At 43.1% G+C, this 10,368-nt stretch overlaps 1 protein-coding gene across 1 annotated transcript in view; it reads left to right on the top strand.

Moving 5' to 3' along the window:
* LOC126238883 (thioredoxin domain-containing protein 6-like) overlaps window positions 1-1,510 on the top strand; it is a 67,382-nt gene extending 65,872 nt beyond the window's left edge. The window contains exon 4 of the mRNA XM_049947822.1: window positions 1,311-1,510. Within this exon, the coding sequence (XP_049803779.1) occupies window positions 1,311-1,510 (200 nt within the window). The remainder of the gene's footprint in view (window positions 1-1,310) is intronic.
* The last annotated feature ends 8,858 nt before the right edge of the window (window positions 1,511-10,368 follow it).

The raw sequence follows: 10,368 nt of genomic DNA on the forward strand, positions 1-10,368 counted from the left end.
CACCAGAATTATATCTCCTCTCTCCAACCTGGCATTCTGTATGAGGCTCATGCCTGGTGCCAGTTCCTAGTTATTTAATTTTTCAGCATATTTGATGACGGAAATGTGGTTGTTTGCCAAAATACTGTGTCCATTGACACAGAGATCCAGCCATTCAACCATGATCTATTTTGTCAAGAAGCTTGCTGATATTCCAGAAACAGACGTGTTATTACTTGTTGGAACAGATCATGAATGACAAACAAAATTTAAGCAGGATATCACTGATCAGTAACCTGTTATGAAAATATAAATGTTTGTTATAAGGATATAAATTACTAATTGTAGAATAATGCTTCATCTCATGAACTACAAACAAACTACACTGCTAATTTTTTGTTGTGTCTCCTGTACCCATATAAGATGATTAATAAGTGTATAAATCACTATTTACTATTCACAATATTTCATAGAAGAATTTCTCATTGTTTAATACCAGAAAGAGAGAGAGAGCGAGAGAGACTGAAAAATTGTTAAGTATAAATCACTGCAGGCAATAAATAAAGTAAAATAAAAATAAAGGTAGCTTATTGTTCAAAATAAAATAATATAACTGGCCAGCATATTGCCATGCTTTTCAATCAGAAAATAAATTACATAAAACAATGCAAATTAAGCTATAAGCTGATTTCCTCTAAACACATTCTGTAACTTCTTAGTGAATGGAAATATGCAACTTAGATTCTGTGTTTTTAATACCTGTAGAAGTAATATACATTCTGAAATTCTTAATAAGTTTCTGCAACTATTGATGCTTTAGTACTGACTCTACTTTCCGTTGACTGCAAAGACAATATAGGTTTTCTGCCTACTGAGTGTAGGATGTGGTTGTAATATAAGTTACTTTAGGTACTTCTAGGTTAGTATTATATATATATTACATAACAATCAGTATACAGTTAATACTGATAATTTTGGTCTAAGATATTGTGCAGATAGAAAGTTAACTAATACAAAGTACTACCAAAAGTAAATTGCATTTATATTCAAACAACTTTTACTAGATTCTGGTATATAGGCTACTGTCTGAATATAGATGATTGATATGTATGACTGTGCATTTAAGTGATCGTCAAAACCATAGACTTTATCAACCTTAGAAAACTCAGATGTAAATTTAATAGTGCTGTTAATACTTGACATGTGCCACATCATTACAAAGTGTTGTATTCATGATCTATGGAAAAAGTATTAATCTAATCTAATCTCTAATCTAATGCACATGTTTAGATACTTACCGTATACTTATTTCAGTTCCTTCCTCTTTACAGTGATGTTGGAATCTACACTGAAAGGACACCATCCAACATTCTACTTGGCAGAAAAAGTAAACCCTACTTTGGTTGAAGGATTGACTGCTGTTTGCAAAGTGAAACCTGTAGATCCTGTGATATGGCTTGCAGATTGGCTGCTCACACATAATCCCAACAGACCCAAAACAAATGAAATCTTGTCTAACTTACCAACCTAAATCACAACGTAATTTAATAAATATCTTCTTGCAATCTAAAACAAGACGTAAGAAAAATTTTTTCTGTGAACGTGATGTGAAGGATAACAATATAGCAAATACATCAGGTCTGTTCTGTAATCAATAAAATAGTACTTATACAAGATAGTTCACAATACATAGTGTTAGGTGCTGTTTTACTTACAAGTCAAAACTCAGTGTTCTGGCTCTGTTGGGGTCAATCAGGACTGACTGACTGCCAATTCATCTTCTGCTTGTGGCATCATTGGATGCCGTATGGTGGGGTTGACCAACACAATGCTCTCCCAGCCATTTTTGGTTTCTCACTCAAGTAGGTCCTCTTTTGGTATCATTAGGCTGTGTGCACCTCATTCTAGTACTCCCATCAAGGAAAAATCCTTGATAGTGCTGAGGTTGAATGGAGGTTCTCTGCATAGCAGCAAAGCATGCTGACCACTAAGCTATGGAGACAATCTGCTGTTTTACTTGAGTACAATCCAAACCTGGATGAAAAGTCTTCATAGACAATAATGGAGGCTTTGGAAGCAATTAACAAAAACTGACATGGCTTTTTATGGTAATGGAATGTTCTGGGTGGGATCCAAGTAACCCAATGGGTACAGAGGACCAGTCAACATGTAGTGGCAAAGTGTTAAATGCCAACAGTATATTTTTCAACATTCAGATTCACTGAGGAGATATTCAACATATGAAAACCATACAGAGCCAAGTTTATACATGATTAGATCAACAGCACAGCTTTAAACAAGCATGGACCATCTTATTAGTAAACATAGGATAGCATGATAATCATTGAAACAGGGATACATGTGAGTAACATTACGAAAATGGCAGCAATCCATTCATGATTAGCCATTTATCTCAACCTTTGGTCACAAAGACATAGTTTGTGCTGTGGACATCCATTCCATGGTGCATGTTGTAACAAATGTGGAGGAATGATCGCATAAGACTGGACAACCACCATTGTAATTTCTGTAGCAACTGGCACATTTTTTGAGAGGCAGCAGTGTACCTACATGTGGCCTCATTTCTACCCTCTTTTATGAACTCACAGCCATCGAGGTAATGGTGGTAATTGCGGTGATAACTCCAGCCATCTTCAGCAGAATTTGTGACTGTTAACGACACCTGAAAGCTCACAGAACTCAGTTTCCTCAGTTAGTGTGATAGTGACACTTCCTGTATACAGTGACCACCCATGGTTTCAGATGGGTCATTAACCCTCTCTACCATTACACTCGATCCCCAACATCTTCCCACCACAGGTTATCATGTGTGCAGTCCTGAGTAGTGCAGCCAAAGTGGCTGTAGGTCTGCATGGACAAAGGCTTTGCCGGTACCATGCCACGTCAGTGGATGCAGTCGGAGGCCAGCCATGTGACTGTGTGGGTGTTCTGCTAGTAGCAGGGCTGAGGCATTGTGTGGCAGCAGTACTTCCTCCATGAATTCTCCAGGAATGGTGAGTGACTGACCATAGACAAGGTCTGCAGTGAGACACCGATCTCTTCCTTCAGTGTCACTCATTGGTCAAGGAGTATGAGTGGTGGTGCTTCCATCCAGGTGGGGAGGCTTTCAGCATCTGAGAAACCACTCTCCCATGCCATTAGATGCCAGGTGGTAGCATGTTGTGCAGTGTAGCCACATTCCACACAGTTGGGTGATGTATTTTAAGAGCACACAGTCGAACTGACAGCTGCAGTCCTTAGTTATGTTGCTCAAGCAGCCAAAGTGCGCCATCCAGGTGTCAACAAAGGCAGTAGCAACCATCTTGTTGGTGGTGTCCACTACGGGAAGTGCCTCCAGCCAGCAGGTGAAGCAGTCCACCATTATAAGGAGGTAGTGCTTGCGTTGAGATGGAGGAAGAATGGAAATAAGCATATGGCATCGTCGGCCGGGAGGCCCTATTGGGGGAAGTTCTGCTGACAAGTGCAAGTCTTATTTCATTCGATGCCACGTTGGGTGACTTGCACACCAATGATGAGGATGAAATGATGATGAGGACAACACAACACCCAGTTCATGAGCAGAGAAAATCTCCAACCCGGCTGGTAATCGAACCCTGGCCCACATGCATGGGACGCAAGCATGTTACCACTCAGCTAAGCAGGTGGACAGAATGGAGGAAGCAGGTCTACAATGTCCACGCGGACGTGTGTCAAGCAATGTGTCATGTCGGGGAAGGTGCCAATGGGTGTGTGGGCGTGTCTCCTGACTTCGGCACACTGGCATACCATGCATGTGTGTGCCCATTGACGACAGTCCTTCCAGTGTCCGGACCAGACAAAACATGCTGCACAAATGACATTATGGTGTTTGCAACAGGATGTGATAACCCGTGGACAGAGTCGAAAGTGTTGTGCTGGAATTTTTTCGGAATAAACAGGTGATGCATATCTGTCTTAAAATCATACCAAATCTTCTGGGAGGAGACATGTATGGGCACTAGTTCTAGATGTAGACTGCTGGAAGAATTGTGTTGGAAGCTGTCCAGTCCTCCATCGCCCACCTATTCTTCTGCGATGACTTTGAAGTTTACCAGGGAGGAGATCACTGCATAATCATGAGACAAGCAGTCATTGATGATGTTGTCCAGCCTGTAAATGTGTCAGATATCCATTGTGAACTGGGACACGTACTCCAACTGCTGTAATTGCCATAGTGAACAGTTGGTGTTGTTGGTCCGGAAAGGATATCTTTGAGGTTTATGGTCAGTAAAGATAAAGAAGAGGTGGGCTTCTACCAACAAACGGTAGATTTCACTGGCTGATACACAGCAAGCAGTTCATGTTTGTATGCACTCTAAGAGCTCTGCACTGCCAACAACTGCCGTGAGAAGAAGCTGAATGGCTGCCAGCTGACTTAAGTGTCTTGTTGAAGCACTGCACCGATAGTGGTCTGGCTGGTGTCCACAATGATGGCTAACTCACATCATATATTGGATGAGAGAGCAGCACTGCTTCAGCGAGGCTCCATTTAGACACAGTAAAACTTCACTCCATTTTGTGAATCCAGATAACGGGAGCCCTTCCTTTCACCATGGGGCCATATTGCGCTGCATTCAGGGGTTTCAGCACTGCAGCAGCATTTCACAGATGGAGCCGGTAGAAGCTGACCATCTCAAGATAATGGTGTAGGCCTTTGTGAGTGGCATGTTCAGAATCGCCAGTGATTTGTCCGGCAGAGGTGTGGATCAGGTAGGGGTGATTAGGTGACCGAGAAGCTCAATTTAACTGACCCGGAGGTGTGGATCAGGCAGGGGTGATTAGGTGACCAAGAAGCTCAATCTAACTGACCCTGAATACATGTCAGTGGATTGATCACTATGCTAGCCTCACTGAGGTGCCAAAAAACCATTGTTAGGTGGCTGCAGTGGAGTTTGGGCATCTTCAAGAACACGAGGACATTGTACAGGTATGTGAAGCAGCACGGTAACCCTTGCAAGATGCCATCCAGGAAATGCAGCCAAGTCCGCGCAGCATTCCTAAGACCAAATGTCATGAACATGCTCTCAAAGAGCCCAAAGTGAATGGTAATCTTGATTTTTTCCATGTCCTCAGGTCCCATCAGGATCTGCATGTACACCTTCATGCAGTTTTACTAAACACAGTCGCATCTGAAACTTCCTGGCAGATTAAAACTGTGTGCCGGACCAAGAATCGAACTCAGGACCAATGCATTGATTCAGAGTTGGAGTCTCAGTCCGGCACACAAACTTTTAATTTGCCAGGAAGTTTAATATCAGCGTACACTCTGCTGCAGAGAGAAAATCTCATTCTGGAGACTGTCGCATCTGCCAAGGAATGGCTGAAGTCCAGCAGATGTGGTGCCAGATATCTGTCTGGTACTATCCTTGATAATGCTTGGTTGTCCCCCTGCTGACGCCATGAATTGTCTTTTTTGGGCAACGGTTAGATAAAGTCTTGTCGCGACATTACCTTGAACTTGGCCTTTACAACAGCGAGCCTTTCACGTGCAAGACAATGTCAGCAACACAAGATGGGGGGCTGGGAATGTGGTGATATAGTGGAGCATTGAATGCTTGACATCCTGCAGTGCCCCAGATGGGCACATTAACTCTGTAAAATTATTTAGAACATTTGTGAAGGTCCAAAGCAGACCACAGGTTTAACAGTGAAGAAGCTAGCCTGTTATTACTGTCCCACTATCTTTGCAGTGTCTGTCAACTGGGTGTTTGTGATATCCACAAGCAATTGGTACTGTTCAAGGAAATCTACACCCAGAATCAGCTTGTTGACATCGACCATGGTGAACCTCTATGCAAATGTGTGGTGCAGTCCAAGATCTACATTCCAATGATGAGTGCCATATGTTTTTATTGCAGAACTGTTTGCTGTGGTGAGGTGCAGTGCTTCGGCCTTCCTAAGATCTTTTAACATGGTCTGGAGAAATCAATAAATCGAACCCAGTGTCTACCAGGTACCTCACACTACCACTCCATTCTGCCACAGATGCCTCAATGTAGTACTGCAGCTGAGTGCGTCCAGGTCCAGTCGCAGCTGGCATTTGGGTATGAGATAGAGATGCAGCACTTGGTCACTTTGCTGCTGAAAGGAGCATGATACCAGCAGTCGCCACTTGGAGTCTGCTCTGATGTCAGTGGAGTACTGTTAGAATGGCTTTTGCTGTGGTGTCAGCCACATGAGCTGTACTGCCCACAGCCTGGTCTGCTGCCGCTGCAATACCTGCGGCTCTCTTGCCATGTGCGCATCAACCAGTCAACCTGTGTGCTGAGTCCTGCCACCTAGGTGGTCAACTTCTGCATGAGGTGCTGAAGGTTGGTGTCTGTTGCTGGGGCTGGTAGAGGCGTGTGTTGCCACAGAGTGAAGGTGGATGGTGGGAGTAATGGCTCGTAGGTGGCTACAGATGCCGTGCTTGGTGCCATTGGCAGCAAGTCGTGCACCCTGTCTGCTAGGTCAGGTATGGTGTCTATCTGCATGTCGGTCTCTGTGGCTATCAATGCTTGCACCTGGTCAGGGAGTCTGCACACACAGAGAGCAGCAAATCCAGAACTATGTCAGACTGTGCAGTGCGCTGAAGGTGACACAAGAACTGCAAAGGTCTCTGGTCACTGCATTCCTGTTGGCACAGTAGTTGCTTTACTTGCTGCTCCTCGAATGATGAAATCCAGCATATCAACTCATCCTTAAGCTGTTTGCAGGATGACTGTATTGGCAGAGTGGTTATTATGTCCCATACTTTGACTGCATAATTCTGGTCTAGTTGGCTCACCACATGTCCAGATTTTGCTAGGTCGCATCTGATATCGTTACTTAGAAAAATTGCTTCCACTTGGTTAAACCACATGAATGGGTCATGGGGCCAAAAGGAGGGTAGCCTAACCAATACACATCTGATTCTGGTTATCTCTCCAGCAGTGGCAGATGGTGGTGGTGTAGTGCTGTTTTGTTGATGCAAATTTGCATGGGCTCCCTCCGGGTTGTCAGAGTATGTGCACATGGGCCATGCCTATAGCTCACTTTCCAGCAACCAATTACATGCCAACAGCTCTTCTAGATACCTTTGGAAATCCTCCATTGTCGCCATTGTACTGCTGCACTAAGTTCTCATGCAAAAGGAACACTCTAAAAGTACCGAAACACATGCAAAGAAAACACACACAAAAAGAATAAATGTTCATGATCCAAATATTTTCTGCTCGAGATTATGGGTGAGTACAAAATGTTCAGAAGTGTGTCTGCTCATGATTCCTGGTCGCTCCCGCTGATAGAGTCCATCACCATGTGTTCTTGCCAACAAACAATCATGTCAGGGTCACCACTAAAGTGAGCAATGCGTGGTTCTTTGCCACTTTCAAACCTGCCGCATTGTGGGTCAGCTTCCTGCTGCACTCATGCATTATGTCCAAGCTGTAGGCATGGGTGACAGTAATTAAATACAGGTGGCTATGCACAACACATTTATGCATACCCCAAAATTTATAATAATTACACTGGAAATGTCCATATGGGCAATCAAATGACCACAGTTAATGGCTCGACCACTGATCACAGAGGATATACACTCCTCAGTGATTGAGAGCGCAGTACAGACTCAGGGCCATGGAAGACAATGGACACATGTCCAGCTGAGGGTGTGAATGTTCTCTCGTCTTGTGGATACCATTTAATTCAAGGGTGCGAAAAATGTAGCAAACGAGTGGCAGCTGTCTGATTTGTGTACGCAACAGTGGGGAGTGCACATTGTACTCGACCCACATTGACTGTGACTGGCGAGACTGCAGAACAGTGCAGAAACCTATTGAGTAACAGTGGTTAGTTTGCACTGGTGTCTCTGTTTGTGTCCTGTGCACCCATCAATGCAGCATCATTGCCATGCTTTGGCCTAGCAGTACTTTTGCACAGAAACACACATGGATGAATGCTGGCCCATTGACTGTGTTGTCTGCAGTTGCTGTGTTGCTGTCCGAGGGTGCCACAACATTAACTATAGGTGTACCTGGGGCACCCAGCAGTGTTTGCACATTTGGAAGACCTATGGATTTCTGACATTCTACACCTTACCCTCTGAGATTATAAATGGGGGGAGAGGATAGTGGTCATCATGAAACTAGATGGGCCAACATCATCTTACAACACTATGTTAGTGGTAGTTTCAAATGTTAGTAAAAATTCTGAGAAAAATTGGACATCTCTATATTCAGTGTAGAATATGATGCTGTATACTTTCCAATAGAAAAACTAATGTTAGCTATAAGAAATTTTCTATGAAAAATATATACTTCAACCATGGAAACAGTCAGAAGCACCAACACATCGGAACTAATGTATGATCATTGTCAAAGTTTGAAGATGCATGCAATCCATATTTTATCATGAAAACATAAAAGTATTCTCAGATAAAAAACAAATGAATGGTTAAACCTGGAACAAAAATTAAGGGGAGTTTGGGGAGAGACAGAGACAGAGACAGAGACAGAGAGAGAGAGAGAGAGAGAGAGAGAGAGAGAGAGAGAGAGAGAGAGAGTTTCTGCTAATGAACTTGTGTTCTCTTGGACCTTGTAGAAACTTCAGCAAGAAGGTTGTTAAGAAAATTATGAAATTAATTTTGGTAGCATCTCAGACATCATTACTATGTTGTACAAGAGGTTCCAAATGTAGCTGTGCACAAGGACTTGCATGCTGCTGCCAGGATTCTAGTTCCAACGGCTTGCGTTAATGGGACCAGAATATTTCCTACCTCCCAGAAAGATTACATTTACTGATGTTTCAGATGCTCCGTCACTGTATGCATCATCCGAAATGCAGATATACACTATATAAATGTACCTGTAGGTACTTTGGGACACTATTTCCTTGGAACTGTGATAAATACATTTGTTCATATTGTTTTGTGAAACCCAAGTTTCATCCATATAAACCACAGGCCTATTGTCCACTAATACTTACATGCCTTGAGTTGCCACCATCCTCCACAGCTCAACAGGCTGCTCATCACACTGATTCACAGGGCATACTAGATATGGGATGAACAAAATCTGCACAAAGAACTCAAGCACCTAGAAAATGTGTTCTGCAAGAACGGGTACAGCAATCGACAGATCTAGACAGCACTCAGACAATGAAAACACAGCAGAAACCGAGATGAGGAACAGTCCAAAGATGAGGAACCAGGCCTTGCCTTTCTACTGTATGCAGGCGACATGATTTCAAGAATTGGGAGACTGCTAAAACAACACAAAATTGACACAGTCTTGTGACCCCTGTCCAAGATACATGCCTTACTGGGAACAGTGAAAGACAGATTTGGCTTCAAGAAAGCGGGTGTGTATAATATTCCATGTGGTTGCGAGAATGCTACATTGGTCAAACAATCTGAACAGTTGAAGAATGCTGCAAAGAAAACCAATGCCACATGCACCTAGGCCAGCCCAACATATCAGCACTGGCAGAACACTGCTTGGAAACTGGGCACAATGCAAAATATAAAGAGACCAAGATTCTGCCCGTACCAGCTTCTACTGAGACATCATCTTAAAGTAGGCCATTGAAATTCATGTAACAGACAATCTCATAAACCAATACACAGGTTTTCTACTCATCAAGGCATGGAAACCATTATTTAGTTCCATCAAGGAGTCATGCCTCAAGCACACACAAGATCCTTCCATGATGGCCACTAGGGACACTTCACAGGATTCAGCATCTTCCACCACCCGGAGCGATACTGCGGATGGCATGGACCTGGGTCGGTACCCGCAAACCGATTGTTGAAGCAACGGCGTTTGCAATTGGTATGTCGGCGTCCGCAATCGGACTGTCGGTGCAGGGAATCGAAGCCCGATTGATGGACATAAGTAACACCGACAATGAGCAGACAGACCATTCCATCAGAACCACCTGATAATGGCGAAAAGGTTATTCACTGAAATATAGTGGAGCTTCAATGACTGCATCCAGATGGCCACCCGAGAGCCCTGGAAACAACACATATGCCAGGAAAGCCTTCAATCACATATTTTAAAAACTGCTAATCAGGGCTTCATAAAAAGAGCACACTACAATAATTCTGGCAAAAATTTTCATTAACTGACAATCGACGATACTTCAACATCGTAGTGCTAATTAAATCTGTTTTTTGTCGTGTAGCTGTATGGTTTAAGGACCACCATGGCCATGTAGAATATATATTTACCCTTCAGTTTACTGCATTATTCTGTGAACAGGAATCACTGTGGAAAGTGAAAGCTAAAAATTACCATGATAAATTAAAAATTGAGAAAGGAGTTGTTCCTCATAAACGTTTAGGAAGTGGACCCAGCAGCAATAAAGGACCAGGTTAGAAAAAATTCACAA

Source organism: Schistocerca nitens, chromosome 1, assembly GCF_023898315.1.
Source record: "Schistocerca nitens isolate TAMUIC-IGC-003100 chromosome 1, iqSchNite1.1, whole genome shotgun sequence".
In the NCBI taxonomy this organism is placed as follows: domain Eukaryota; kingdom Metazoa; phylum Arthropoda; class Insecta; order Orthoptera; family Acrididae; genus Schistocerca; species Schistocerca nitens.